General features: G+C 33.0%; 1 protein-coding gene across 2 annotated transcripts in view; it reads right to left on the bottom strand.

The window, feature by feature from the left end:
• Nucleotides 1-262: 262 nt before the first annotated feature.
• TNPO1 (transportin 1) overlaps nt 263-15,917 on the bottom strand; it is a 95,296-nt gene continuing 79,641 nt past the window's right edge. For both annotated transcript variants that reach the window (XM_059418042.1, XM_059418043.1), the window contains exons 21-25: nt 12,970-13,045; nt 11,994-12,093; nt 9,404-9,478; nt 8,419-8,561; nt 263-6,001 (exon numbers count right to left, since the gene is read on the bottom strand). In XM_059418042.1, the coding sequence (XP_059274025.1) occupies nt 8,454-8,561; nt 9,404-9,478; nt 11,994-12,093; nt 12,970-13,045 (359 nt within the window). In that variant the 3' untranslated portion in view covers nt 263-6,001; nt 8,419-8,453. The remainder of the gene's footprint in view (nt 6,002-8,418; nt 8,562-9,403; nt 9,479-11,993; nt 12,094-12,969; nt 13,046-15,917) is intronic.

Raw genomic sequence — 15,917 nt, 5'->3', positions numbered from 1 at the left:
CTACTGTTTAGAAAATACACCAACAATAGCAGTAAAACAAGGGGCAAAATTTTTTTCTGAATTATACAAATAAAAAATACTAAATTTAAAAATGGTTGTCAAAGATGAGTGTACTATGTGTAAAAACTAAGAAAAATACCTCAAACGAGAAAAAACCCCAAACAACAAAAAACAACGCAACAAGACTTATCTGGACCCAAAATGGGGGGAGGGAGGGAAAAGAAAGCTCACTTCCTTTCATTAAAAATCAGAGTGAAACATCTATAGTTAAACAACTTTATTAACATAGTCAAGCAGTGATTAACATTCACATCTATTATGTCACATCATACAAATGTAAATACAAAATTACTACAGTACAATATATATTCTCTGCATGATCCAAAATATTTGGTGGCCCCAAAAAACTCTCTTTAAAATTCAGCAGCTTATCAAAAATTAAAACCATATTCTATTTAAAATGAAGATCTGTTAGCACAGAGTTAGACTTCAAGAAATTTAGTACAGTTTGAGAAGTTGCAGGAGGATATATTTGAAGGACACATTCTAACATAGTGTGGCAGGTACAGAAACATCAGATTTAAAGCTTTTAAGCATAACTCATACAACCTAAGTTGTCAGCAGAAAGATCCAGTTATTTATAACTAAAGCTAAAACTACTAAATTATTGCACCCAATGTTAACATGAATATTAATTGTAAAATTGCCTTATAATATGAAGTGAAGTCATTAACCACGTTTAAACATCTCTTCTCACAGATGATAATCTATTAAGTAAAATTAATTACACAGTATTGTCTAATTATTATCTCCATAAAAATCATCCAATCTTAATTTGGTTATATATCCACATAGGAGAACATCAATAAGGGAATATGGGGAAAGTACAGTGAAACCCCTTTATGAGGCTGGTATTAGGAGGGGAAAAACACTGCCTTATAGGCTAACCATGTTATATTAGGCTTTAAGGAAGATAATTAGATTTGCAAAGTCACTAACTCTGCATAATACCAAGCCATAGTAAAAGGGGACTCTATGGTAGATGAACAAAAATTGTTAACGAAAGGGAAAATACTACTTTCCTAATTAGTGATACAATGCTTGGCAAATAGATTTGGTTTTAAAATGTACAAGAGGTGAAAAAAACAATCACCGTTTTAACTTCCCTCAAAATCATGCATACAGGTTTTTTTTTTAAACAATACATTCTGGGATACAAATCACAATAAACAATTGCTATAATTAAATGTATACCTTAAAATTAATATGTATAATAATTAGGCATAAAGATAAAGAATCCTCTACATATAAGTAATACCAATGGGGGAAAGGTCTACATAAGACTGAAAAAATTAGTCACATGTCACCCGGAAAGTGTACAAGTGAATGAAACTTTTATGCAAAATTTAAGAGGCATTAGAAATATCTCCATATTTAATACAGTATGAAATGTACTAAAGTAGGTATACAATGCTCTTGCATGGTATAATTATTAGATGATATTGTTACACAGCTCTTTATTGATCTGATTTTTCAACTAGATTATCCCTTAATCTGAAGACCACAGTTTTAAGATTCCAATGCCTACACTTCAGTAACAGTACTAGTAGCAACAGTTAGTGTTTTCCCCCTTGTAATATTTGCAAAAAAAACCCAAAAAACAAAAAAACCCCCAAAAACAAGACTAAAGAACACCTCAATAAGCAAAGCTGTGTGTATTTTATTTAAAGTACTACTAAAGGATTTAAATTGCAGTTATGCATGGTACACTCTTCTCTTGGGAAGAGTGTCTTTTGCACCGTTATCTGTTAATACATTCAATATGAATAATATAGATTAATTATATGAAGCAAAAAACCCACTTTTTTCTTTATGGCGAAAGACTTAAGTTAAATTTAGACTAAAGGGCTTAAGATATAGTTACTTTAGTTCTGGCATTTCAGCTATGCAGGGTAATTTAATACAGGACCAAAAAAAAAAAAAAAATCCATTTTCCTATCTTGAGGGTTTGGAGAAGAGGAGGACCAAATTAAACTCACTCTCAAGGTAAACCTGCATGCAAAAGTCTTGCCAGGAGGGATCTCACTCCCCCTAGTCTGCTAGAGTAAGGACTAGAAAATCTGACTAAATGCAAAGACTCTTCATGAAATACACTAAAAAACAAAGTTAAGTATGATGACCCCTTATAAGCATATGTCACCAAAGCAAAAAGGATACAAGAGTATTCACCTGAGATAAAACTTGTATCTGAATATTCCATAACTGAGTAGACAAAGCATTTCAATAGAGGAAAGTCAGTTGAAATTATTTTAAAATATACATCTGATCCTATTTTACAATATATGCCATTTAAGCAATTCAGATCAATGAAAAAGTCTTAACCAAAAAAATCACAGTGTTTATCAATATGTTAATTACAAAATGTATGCTACTTATTTCGTTTTTAAGATGTAATGGCTTGGTTAAGTGTCTTAAAATCTATTCTTCTGAAACCTAACTTGCATCACAAAATCAAGTAGCAATAATGTAAAGCATCAGAACTGGCTCTTCAAGATTATTTACACGTTGATTATTTGGGAAATAACCAACTAAAAAATATAAAAAAGTGATTTTTTTTTTACACAGTATGAAGTTATTAAAGAGATTAGACAATACAAAAAGCAAAATTCTTTCCTGAATAAATGAATTCTGTGGCACTAAGTTCACCTGCTAATGGACTGACTACAACACTGAACTGCCAAACATGCATTTAAATTACATTAAATACACTTTCTGTTTCCAACTTAGGTTGATCAGCAGCTTTTGTTAGAATCCTTCAAAGAGAGAAGCTCGAACAGGAAAAAGAAGGCATATATAAAACAGTAAACACTGACCTCCTGAGGTTCCTACAACATAAAAATATTCAAGTAGAAAATCTACATCACTTAGCAGCGGCTATTTCTGTAGTTGAGCACACTAACAGCACTTTAGTGTGTAAGGAGCAGATGAAGTAAGCCGTGCTTTAAGCATGCCAAGAGGCAGAAACACTGGAATGTAACAAAGACAAACACAAGTTCATAGACATTCAGTCAACATTCAAAACTATTAAGACTACACCACAAGAATTAAGTTGCTTTATATATATCCCATGATGTATTTTTATCAGAATAAATGCTAAATCAGAGCTTACCTCAAAAGATAACTTAAATGGCTTCTGCAAATTCCTATGCTATACTATGTATCTGAAATATAAATTAGGGAGAAACAATAACCTCATGGTGAGGGGGGACACAAAAAACCCAACCCAATCAGGTTGCCAGTCGTGTTTACTTAATTTCACTATTTTTAAATTAAATTTCCTTTTAATTTAAAAAGTTAAGTGACTACAAAAATGGGCACATTCTTACCTTATCTCTTAATTAAAAACCAACTTTTAATCAAATAGGTGACAAACTGCTTTCAGTCAATAGAGTTGTCAATCACAGGTCCAGATAACTTTATTGAAGGTTGTTTTTATATGTTTGTTTTAGTAAAGTGTTTACAGAAGCATTTTGCCATTTCCTCCAACTTAAATTTTATTTATTCCAGAATACTAAGGTATCCTCCCATATTAAATTCTAAAGAATATTTGAAAAACTACAGACTATAAGTAGGATTTAAGGATAAAATAGCTACTCTAATCAGGTTTTGAAGACTATGAAGCAAATTTTGAGCTTCCAGCGAAGCCAGTTACTAGAAAGCAAAATGCTACATACCCTTTGGATCCAACTTATAATTAAAAACAAACAAACAAAAAAACCCAAAAAACTGGACATTGTAAAATAGGATTTAATTTCAGGCTCTACAGACTGAAATTTGCAAAGCCAAAGTAGAGGAAAAAAACGTGAAAGAACATGTTTTAAAAAATACACACATATACACACACACACAGTAACAAAAACCTTTTCTGCATGCTACCATGCATCTGAAATTTTTTGAAACGGTATTTTTAAATTCACACGCATACAGCTCAAACTTCAGTGCAATGGCTGTATCATTCAACACCTTTAGAAGAACAGAACCATGCAAAGAGGAGCAACTGCTTATAAAAATGGTTATTCAGAATTTATTCTGCAATGCAAAGGTGACAAACTAAAATATAAAAAGGTTGTTATGGCTTAACATTTTTGTTGCAGATTAAATATGCAGCATTGAAAAATGGAAAGGTGTGGCTTCATCTCTGACCAGCAGAGTTAAAAAGAAAAAAATCTCTCCATTTTCCTTCATCATCATGGGATACACTGTTCAGGCAATCCAAATTAATAAAGACTTGCACTTCCATATGCACACAAGATCAAGTGTACCAGTTAGGATTTCACATTCACAGTATATAAGAAAATACACATGGAAGGAAAAGTAAAGGGTTAACTTAACAAGGATTTATTCACAGGAATACATGTAAGTAGAGAAAAATAACAGAAAAGCTAAACAAATGAAATGAAGAGGATCCAAACCAACTTTCACTCTGTAGCTTTTTACTTGCACCCTGTGTGCATATATCTAGGGCACAGAGGGCCACCAACATGCGCCAATACAGTGTAGGAACCCTGCATTACATCCATTAACTTAAACATATCTTTAAGATCATGCTTTGAACAAAAAAAGAAAGCTTAGAAGGCAATATGTTGAGTGGGAATAAACATTGAAATATAGCAATCATGTCTTCAACTTCTACAATTGTCTTTATGTGCCAACTAACATTTACGTAGCCTCTTACAGATCTTTTACCATGTATTTTAAGTTTTAGAAGTTTTGATAAAATCACTAGTAGTATATAACCATGCAGAAAGCACATCACACTGACAGCACAGAGGCAAAGATTTTGCACAGGTATATCAGCTTTCCACATTGTGCAGGTTACACACAATACAATATCAATCTTACTCCTAACAAGATCCTAAAAAGATATTTCAAGGCCTAGCTGTAAACTACAGTACTTTATATCTATATTCTTAATAAAAATAAAAAATCCACAAATCTTCAAAAAGGAATTTTAAATGCAGGGCTATATTGAATTGGTAAACTGCAACACAAACTGGCGCCACAGAGGTAAATGAATACCAATCTCACTCTATGCGATGCAAGCATGCTACTTTCCCACTAATTTAAAGTACTTTCAATCACTATGAGCCAGAATGCATGCCTGAACCTTAAACTGCACTTTAAAAAGAACGTCTTGGCCTAGAAATTAAATCTAATGAAGTACAACCATCAAATTATATCCACTACATTAATGTTTTAATGCAAAATCAAGATGTCAATCTTTAGTCTGATATGCCCAACCCCATTTATTCCTCCCTCCCTGCCCACCCCACAAAAGTAAAAGGAGTGACTCATTTGGCATTTCACAGGGTGCTTCATTGTTTAAATCTGTTTTGTTTTATTTCCAACTTTTTTTGGGGTACCTTAAATTGTAACTTCCAAGAACCTGCTTCTACTATGGGTAGGCAAGCTGATTTTAATTCTATTAGCTTCATTTGTGTAGTTCTTCATCAGCATGCAAAAACAAGGCCCCAACACGTGGGAAAATTTATAAAAATCTTTAAATTAAGGAAAAAAAAAGCTTCTTTACTGTTTGTAACCCCCATTCTTAGGTTTCCTTTATTGTACGCTATAGAATTTTTCATCTTTCTTATCCCTATGCATCATTTATGTGGTTCTTGTTTTGGTACAATTCCCCATAATATTCCAGGATGTACTGTTTTGTGAGTAGACTGAATAGGTTTTGTTTTTGTTTGTTTTTTTGCTTCTTCACATCCAGTGCGGAGTTGTAATTGGAGACAGATTTCCACCCACAAAGGCTCCAGATGTTAAAACGTTTCCCAACATCGACTTAATACAGTGACGGCAACACCTCCCTCCCGCCCCTCCCAGTAGGGTTGGGATTGTACTGTATTCCCTACTGGTTTACCCTTCCCCCCTGTAAAGGGTAACATTTTCCCTGGGTGCAGAGGCTCCCTCATAGTCTCCAAGACTGAAGGACCTGTAAGAAAACAAAACAAAGCAATTTTATATTTTAAAACAGTTTCTCTTAAAGCCAGCGAAATACAAAATTAATCAAGTAAGAATGCTATCTCTAACCAGAGAAAATGAAAACTGGACAAATTGCCTAAGATCATGCCAGCAGTCACTGATAACCCATGTTAATACCTTCCCCTATGGCTTTCAATAGTCATTTGTGTCAGATATGAAAAGTGACACCAAGCTGAGGACAAGCAGAGAGGCGTGTAGAGCTCTACATTACATAGATGAAGTTCAATGGATGCCCTGTAGGATGCTATCAATCTAATTCTCTATCCCCCCGATTGGTTATTCCTCACTTGTTTAACAAGATGTCTTACTTTCTGCAAAAATCAAGTAACACTTTCTTTAAAACAATCCTTTAACTTGGTGAGAATGAAAACATTATCCTTTTTTACCCCAGTATGTCCAATATTAAGCAAACCAAAAAATCTAATCCATCAAAAAATAAAGGGACATTACTTCTTGTTGGTTGTCTGATGTTCTAGCTTAGGAGGCACTAAAGGTATTCATAATACACTAAGTTTACTAGATTCAGTAATAGCAAAAAAATAAATTTTAGGGGTGCGTGGGTGGCTCAGTGGGTTAAAACTTCTGCCTTCGGCTCAGGTCATGCATAATCTCAGGGTCTTGAGATTGAACCCCACACTGGGTTTTCTGCTCAGCGGGAGCCTGCTCCCCCCACCGCCTGCCTCTCTGCCTACTTCTGATCTCTGTCAAATAAATAAATAAAATCTTAAAAAAAGGTAAATTTTAACATCTCCTAGATGTTCCTTACAAATAATTCTTTTGACTCTATCCCACACAATCGTTTCCTATGTTCTCAGACTTCTTGATATTCCTGTAAAGAACCTTTTCAACACTAGCAGTTATAATGGTAACCACATAAAGAACTAAAATCAGATCACTAGGATATTGTAACCAGCACCTAATGCTGGTCCTTTCACAACAAAAATCTACTAACCACTCAAGCCAAATACGGGGTATATATGAAGATTGAAGTGGATTCACAGAGAACGATTAGCCCATCTGTGGGAAAGTACAAGCAGCACCTTCTCCCTGCCTCTGAAAAAAGTCAGGAATAGAAGATAGTGATCCACTTTCATCTCTAATTAGGAAACAGGTAACTATTTTATGCCTCATCTCAGAACACGATCAACTCAATAAATCAATGTAACTGGTGACATGATAGGGATACAGAAGTTACCAAATCTGCAAGTGCTAAACACTCAACTCACTACTGTATCATCTCTCAGGCCCTGATGTTAAGAGTCATTCTCATCCATGACATTCTCACGATTTAATATAAAGACAATTAAACACTATTTCAAAATGCTAAAGCCACAAAACAGCCACGAGTACTCAAAACTACAGGGGGACAATACACAAAGGGCTCTGAGATATTCCAGAGGCTGCAAGTCCATTTTTACTGCCTTATAGGTTATACAGCACGGATGTGGAAACCTTTTCAGGTTTAAAATCTAGCTCCAAGTAAATGAACAGAAGAGCAAACAAAAACTCCAACAAAGGAGATAATTAAATTTGGTGGACATCTTTTGGACACACACAGAGTATACTCTCTGAGCCCTCCAGTCAATTATGTCTCAGTTCATGTTCAAAACCTAAAGAAGTGTATCCTTATTCACTGTACTGACCCATATTCCTAGCATTTATTGAGCCAACTTAGTGTGTTAGGTAATATACTTAGTTCTGGCATCACATATAATTTTAATCTTCAACATAACAAAAGAACTGAAGCCGTGAGATCAGGATTGTTAGTTTGATTTAAGTACAGAAAAACTCAAGGAACAAGAGTCCAAATGGACTTACCCCTCTACTACCCCAAATCCAAACAGACTCATCCATTGTCCATTTTAAAATACAATGCAGGTCACATGGTAGGTGCTCAATAAAATACATGTTGAAAAATGAATATTAAATATTCCCATCTGCTGAGCCCAAAACTAGTTGCAATTCTAGCAGGCTTTTCTCAAAAGCTCACAACACAGACGTCCTTGATGTATCAGAGACTATAAATTTAAACTTCAAAATAATCTTTACCCTAACAAAGTAAATGTGGGTGACTTCTTACAGGCCAAAAATTTTAAAAACAGGCATTAGTTTGTTGAGTAATCCAAACAGCATACCAATTTGGTTTTCTTTTTACTCAGGATTCAAAGTAAAACAATGCATTTTACCTTGCTTGCTAGTTTCTAAAGAAAATTCTCTAGCTTTGATTTTAAATTTCAAGGCTAATATAGCCTGAGTTTTACTCAACCTCTGCAGAAAACATACAGCTTTTATTCTACTCAGTAATTTTAGATTGTAGATCCAAGTTTCTTTACCCTCAAAAACTTCCGCAAACTTCTTAAAACTTACCCCTAATTATGGGACTGCAGCTTAAGTGTATGAGATTAAACACCGTAAAAAGCTGCAAGACGCTCTTTTAAGGGAAGCGGAAACTGGTCAGAGAAACGCCTCCAATTTTCATCCCCAACTTGATTTTTAAATCCGTGAAGGATCTGCAAGAAGTGAAAAAAATCATTAATTCATCACTAACAGGAGAAAAATTCCAATCTGCATAGCTTCTGAAATAAAACACTACTGACTTTATTTTTCTAAAATTTTATCAATTTTAAATCAATGGTTCTCAAACTTTGTTGGATGCTGTACCACTACATGTCTTACCTAAAAGCACCTTATAATATATTTTAAACCTTGGTTTGAAAAGTTTAGAATTCAAGCAAGTGTCCTAGTAACAGATGCACGCTAAGCAAACTCTGACCTACTACTAATGGACAACAAAGTAGAGAATTCATCCAATGGATAAAATTTTTATGTCACATAAAAGTTTTCTCAACCTGGAAATATATAAAGCTTTAAGTTCATGTCTGCAATCACAGCTGACAAATTCTCGGATAAGAGGATTCAAACAGGTAACAACATTTTATTCTTATTTTGTTATGGTTGAGTACTGACCAGAATGAATCCAAAGGGACACTACTAAAACAAAGAACTATATAGACTTAAGCCCCGTGGAAACCATTTCAGATTTACTTTATTCAACAGTTTACATTATACTCCAAATCTCAGTCAGCTGTCTTTGAAAATATATGCTGCTTTGGGTAGGTGGGATGATGGGACATCAATCAGGAGTATTGCTTGAGAAAATATTTTTGAAGTGTGTGCTCTTCTGATAGAGTCACTGCTGTACCTTTAAAAAAGATCAATATAGATGATCTACCAATATTGATCCGAAGCAAAGAGTCTAGTTCTATATGAAATGTAAATGTAATTTAAACTTTCCAACTAGTCTTGTAATACTCCCAAGATGTTTATCATGGAGACTTTATAGTTACCTTACCTTACAGAACATGTCTCTCAGATCATCTTTTGGGTTAATCCACGATGCAACAGCATCACAAAAAAATATAAAATCCTGTAACAAGCAGGAAATACACCTTAGGTTGCTATTTGTCAAACACAGCACAATGTACCTATCACGACAGAATCCTACCTCAAAAAAATTTTTTTAAAAAAATCAAGTATGATAAGAAATTATAAAATAATGGCTGTCCCTATTATTCCACCATCAAGGAATCTCTACTCATTCAGTTTATACTGGAATTTAACGTGCTTTTAAAATTTCTTTTTACACCACAGAACCCCTGTCTAGTAAATATGTAGCACCAACAATGGAATTAAAGTACCAAATGAGCACCAATCTTAAAATCTTAATCCATTCATTCATTAATTAAATTACTGACTTAAAGAAATACATAAATTCAATCATCTCACAGCTGTGACTGGACTAGAAAGAATTTAAAGCAAGTTAAGTATATGTCAAATAAGCTTGATTTGAAGTTTAGTAATTAATAGATCTAAATTTCAGCATGAAATTTAAAGAAAATGACCAAAAGCTAGAAGAAAAACTACTTATATAGTTATAATACCTATCGAAACCCAAACCAGAGTGAACAAAAAAGAGAACAAAAAAACCCAATGTTCAATTACTAGGAAAAACTGCATTACTCTCATGATAAGAACAGGTGACAAAAGGTATATGCTTTAAGTGTTTTATTTAAATACTTTTTGATCTAGACTATCATACTGAAACAGCAGTTCAATATAGAGCACTTAAGATTACTGCTTATGTTCTGATATGTCAACTATTTAAAATTTTACTAAAGTCAGAGAACTTTCTTAATTTCAAAATTTACTGACTGAAGTATGTGCATAAAACACACATTTAAGCAATTAAAATTCCAGGTGCCTGAGGTTCATGGTTTATTCGAATTATGATTCTTTTTCTTCCAAATATCAAAGTCTCATGTTATAAAAATTAAAATATTTACATATCTAAAATTTGTGATGAAAATTTAAACATAAAAAATAACACTTAAGATATTTTCTTCTAACCACATCTAAATAAAATACGTAAAAAGCAGAGATTTGTACTAATTCTTAAGTTGGTAGTGATTTACTGACCACATATATACGTGTTACTCTCACCATCTTAAATGTTAATTTGAAAACAAAACAATAAAATCCTAATGGGAAAATGTTTCTTCTTAATATAATATACATTGTGTCAGGTAACTCTAAAACACATTTAAGATGACATAAAGTTCTTAAGTATTGAAAAAAAACAGAAACTTAATCGCAGGAGGTTATTTTGCAACTAGGGACTATTTCCAAAGATAGCACCCGGCTTGTTTTCATACAAGTTATTGTTTTACAAATGTGAAGTAAGTCAAAAGACTTTTTCCATTTCTAATTTACAAGTTTTCAATGCCTATCACTACATTAATTTGAATTTTCAAGCCGGTAATTAATAATGTTTCTAAACAAATTACCACAGTCATTAACACAAGACAAGAGGTATCAGAAAATATTGACTGAAAGATGTTCAAAGCATGTGTCTCCTGGAAATGAAAGGTTATTTTCTTGAAAACATGTCCCATAATTTCTTTTCCTTACCATTCACCTGCTGAGTAACCTGGGATACTTTTACCTAGAGTTCCACAGCCTGCATTCTGTTGATTTCATACACATGGTGTCAATCAACATGTTCCTCCGGTGTGTGTGTCTTGCAAACTGACACCTGGATCCAGAGGTTATCAGATTCATATCTGATACTTCCACCAAATAATTTTTTAAATGCTAAAAATGTCCAGATACTATCTAAACTAAGGAAACAAGAGAAATAAATCCTAACCTCTCCAAGTTATAACAGTTTCAATGGTTAATTCAGTATTCTGTTTTGTTAACTACTGAATTTCTAAGTTTATTTCTAATTCCGTGGGTCACTCTCTTAACCCGAAAACAAACAAAACAAAACAAAACAAAACAAAACAAAAAAACCCCACCATAATTTGTTTTGGGGTGCCTGGGTGGCTCAGTGGGTTAAGCCTCTGCCTTCAGCTCAGGTCATGATCTCAGGGTCCTCGGATCGAGCCCCTCATTGGGCTCTCTGCTTGGCAGGGAGCCTGCTTTCTCCTCTCTCTCTCTGCCTACTTGTGATCTCTCTCTCTCTCTCTCTCTTTCTGTCAAATAAATAAATAAATAAATAATCTAAAACAAAAAAACAAACAAACAAAAAACCCCCACAGCAACAACAACAACAAAAACAAAACAACAAAAAAACCACCATAATTTGTTTTGGGGTGCCTGAGTGGCTCAGTGGGTTAAGCCTCTGCCTTCAGCTCAGGTCATGATCTCAGGGTCCTGGGACAGAGTCCCGCATCGGGCTCTCTGCCTGCCTCTCTGCCTACTTGTGATCTCTGTCAAATAAATTAATAAAATCTTTAAACAACAACACATAATTTGTTTTTATTATCTTTGAAAAATAAGTGGTATGTGATACTTTCATAATTAAAGTGTTAAAATAATTCACCCTTTAAAGTTTCATTATTCAGAAGATTAAAATTTAAAAAATCTTTGTGACATCTTACTTGGATTACTCCACTGGGATTCACACTGATCATGGTACAAATCCCACGAAACGCTGAATCCTTTTCCTCATTGTCCCTTATGTTTCTCAGAGAGGTGCACCTATTAAATTATAGAACTGAGATTAGCATTTAAATAAAAAGCAGGTTCAATCACAATACTAATGGACAGTATTTAATGGAATAAGCACACAGTATAGGTAATGTTTAGATTCAAAGAATTTTCATGAAGTTTAAGTTTCTCATTCTCCCGGTATGGCTGGCTCATCTTCTAATCTCAATATAGTGGAAGCCTTGAAATTCACATTTTCTTATTAATAGATTGCATCTATAAAATGGACAGTTGATTTTAATCTCCCATTTAAACTTGAAGTTGAGCCAAGAGTACGTTATTTTAAAAACTGTATTATAACTTGTATTCCATTAAACACTACTAAAAATGACTTGAATTGAAAGATTATCAATTGAAAGAAGCAGAACATAGGATATACTGCCACAATATAAACTATTATTACACAACTTATGGTGTAGATGTTTAACTTTAACATTAACAAGCAAATAAAGTTTTTATACATAACATAATTTAAACATGTATTTCTTAATGCAATCCAAGTTTTCAAATTAATTCTAAAAAAGAAACAATGCAAAAACCTAAATTTATAGAATTTGCATGCATCTTTATTTTACTGGTGGATATTTAAATGCTTTTCATGTATAATCAAGCTTTTTAACACAGCAAGCATGTGACAATCTTATCCCATGCATCAATTAGTCGTTAGCCACAACATAAAATAAATATACATGACGATGCTACTGAAAAACCTCACAAACCTGATAGGACAAGATTAGTCACATGGTTGGCAATGATTAAGGATTGTGATTTTTGTAACCAACTGAAAATATATCTAAAAGTGAGATAGAAAGAGAAAGAAAGAGTGAAGAAAAATGAATTAAAAAAAAAAGATTGAATAATACACACCAGGGTCTTATAAACTGCTGTAGCATGGGGGCCACCTCTTGAGGACAAACGTAACCAAGACGACCAATTGTTATTGCTAAGGTAACGCAATCACGGTTATACACCACCAAACGCCAACCAAGACATGAGCAAATGAGGGGGAAGGAGAAAAAATAAAGAAAAAACAACAAATAACTCAGAAACAGAAACCAACAGAATTTGTGTATGATAATAAACATAAGATTTCACCAGTGCTGTTTATTACCACCCCCTAAAATAAGGGGCAGCAACATATATGGCATACTCTTGGAAAAAGGAAAACAAAAGGAATTAAAAAAACTTTAAAGATTGAGAGAACACCAAAAACCATGAAGTGCTTTTCTCGCTCAATCAAGTAAGAAGAAATTCTGTTAATAAAAAGATGAGCGATTAAAATGCATGGATTTAGAGATTCTCCATTCAAAGTCAGTTGAAATTTCAGAATTTAATAATGAAATCTATGTTTTTCCCCCAAGAATTATTAGTAAATGCGAATGATTACATTTCTGAATTGTTTACTCAAACACAGTTCTCAGAAGTTAAAACAGTTGAAATTTCTTTACTTCTCTACGTCTTTTTAAATAAGTGATTTCCAATCTTTCAAAATCACCTAGAAATTTAATCGCAATTTAGGTAGTTCTGTTTGTTAACATTTCTAAAATGAACCAGTGGACTTTTTGTTGCTTGATATCAAAATCAACCATCAAATTTTAGGGGTTACAGTATACACCTAATGAATGAATTGGAAAATTGCTGTGCGGTTGCCAAATTCCATTCCAATTAACCTTTGATGGTGATAATCATGGTAACAATTCAGATAATAGCCCACTAATTTCAAACCATTATTTGACATTAAGAAAATTTACAGTCCACTGTAATGATATGTGGACAAAAGGAACAAACACATAATCTGTCTTTGCTATAAAAGGCATAGCACAAAATAGGTAAGACATTATACTGATCACATGCTAGAATTTTACTTAAAAATTTCGAAGTGGGAATTACTCAAACATATTCACCATCAAAATTCATTCAGGAAGTCCTTAAACTTACGAAGGGCTAAAAGAAGTTGCAACTCAGAACTGCATTCTGCAATTCAAAGGTACATACATATAAATACATTTATACACAACGGGAAAAAAAAATACAAACAGAAAACAAACCATAAGGTGCTTTAATGGTGTTCTCTCAAAAACTTACAGGTTAACCTTTCATAAAAAAAGGGTGGGGGAGGGTAAAGAAAAATGTTTAAGGATTACTTGAAGCAAACTACACAGATAATACTAAAATCCAGCAGATTCATATGAAGCAAGAGAAAGAAAACCTATGTTCAAAAGACACAAACTATGCAACATTCTCATTAAACAGGCAAGTATGAACAATCCAATGAAACATGCGATAAAGCAGATGATGGTCCATTGAAAAAGTTCAGTGTAGGATATACTAATTGGAAAAAGAGCAAATAACTGCATGTACTTAGAATTGGCTTTATGAAATATTAAGAAGACAGTAATTAAGTTGCTAAAATCTACAGACATTAGCCACGGACAATGGTTTTATTTTTGTTAATTAACACCCACTTCCCCCTTTTGGATAAGGAATAATGGGAACATTTTCTGCAGCCACTTGTGATAAGATTAATCCAGTGAATCCCAAGTGCTTTTCAATCATATCAATTTAATTTGTCAACTTGATGGACATTATCAACTTCTTGGTTTACAGTAAAATAATAATTAGAATATAAACTTATAAATAAAGCCAATTTGTTAAAGGAACTATCTATAAATTCACAAGCTGATATCCCACAAGAAACTTTAATATACATTACATTCAACATTTATTTGCAGTTATGCATTCACATTTAAAAATAAATAGGAAGTTTCTTTAGGTTCAACAGTAATTTTATAATGGCAAGTGTTCCAAATCTGAATGTCATGTATCGGTACTGCATTCTAAAGAAATAAAAACCTGACAAGATTTCATAACCATCCTAATACATAGGTTTTTATACTTTTCAGCAAGAAAATCTAATTCACGTCACTATATAAACAGTACCCATACAGCCAAACAGCTATATAACTGTTTCTTAATTCAAAGATTTCCTTCCATACCAATAAACATATCAACTTTAATCACATTAAAATATTCACCTTCTATAATTAAATATAAAATTAAAATGCCTTTGAAAACAAATTTTCTTATTTAGAAGACCTTATTTTAATCTTCATATAGTATTTTGGTAAAACCCTCACTGACTATGAATATATTTACTGGAATTATATCTTAGTTATATAAAGAAAAGGACGTGCCTGATTGAAAACAAAATTCACATCTTTTATCATTATTAACAAAAATCAGGGTGGGTGGAAAGAAAAAAATCACCCTGGAATGTGTTCTATAGTATGGAAGGTACTCTTTAATATCAACATGCTCTCTATAAATGCAAAAGAGAAACAAGCCTCCTGAATAAAAATCCCATAAAGTACTGCCTTAAGTTCCCAATTTGAAGGAAAATAATACAATGAAATACAAAATACACATGCCACTGTTAACCAATTAGCCTCTACACTGATGTCTATTTTTGACTACAATTTTGTAGATTAAAATTAAAAAAAAAAAAAAAAATTACTTCCCAGCTGCCAGTTACTCTCTGAATTAATATAAATTAAAATTCATATTGTTCAATAGTTATTTTAGCTGGGGTCCATTTGAGGGAGTATTTAAACACATAATAGGGGGGAGTGTTTTTGAAAGTCTCTGAAAATTGGTTATGCAATATAGTTAAAACAATACATACTGTCACTGAAATCTCAAATAGCTGTTAATAATAAGCTGTGTTTCTAAAGCTAGTTTTGCTTTGGTTTCTCTACGCATCTTAACTTTAAAAGGCAAATAGTTTTCTCTTCACCATAACAGTTCAGTCATATGGT

This window comes from Mustela nigripes, chromosome 12 (assembly GCF_022355385.1).
Source record: "Mustela nigripes isolate SB6536 chromosome 12, MUSNIG.SB6536, whole genome shotgun sequence".
Taxonomy (NCBI): Eukaryota; Metazoa; Chordata; class Mammalia; order Carnivora; family Mustelidae; genus Mustela; species Mustela nigripes.
This window is presented reverse-complemented; position numbering and strand designations above follow the sequence as displayed.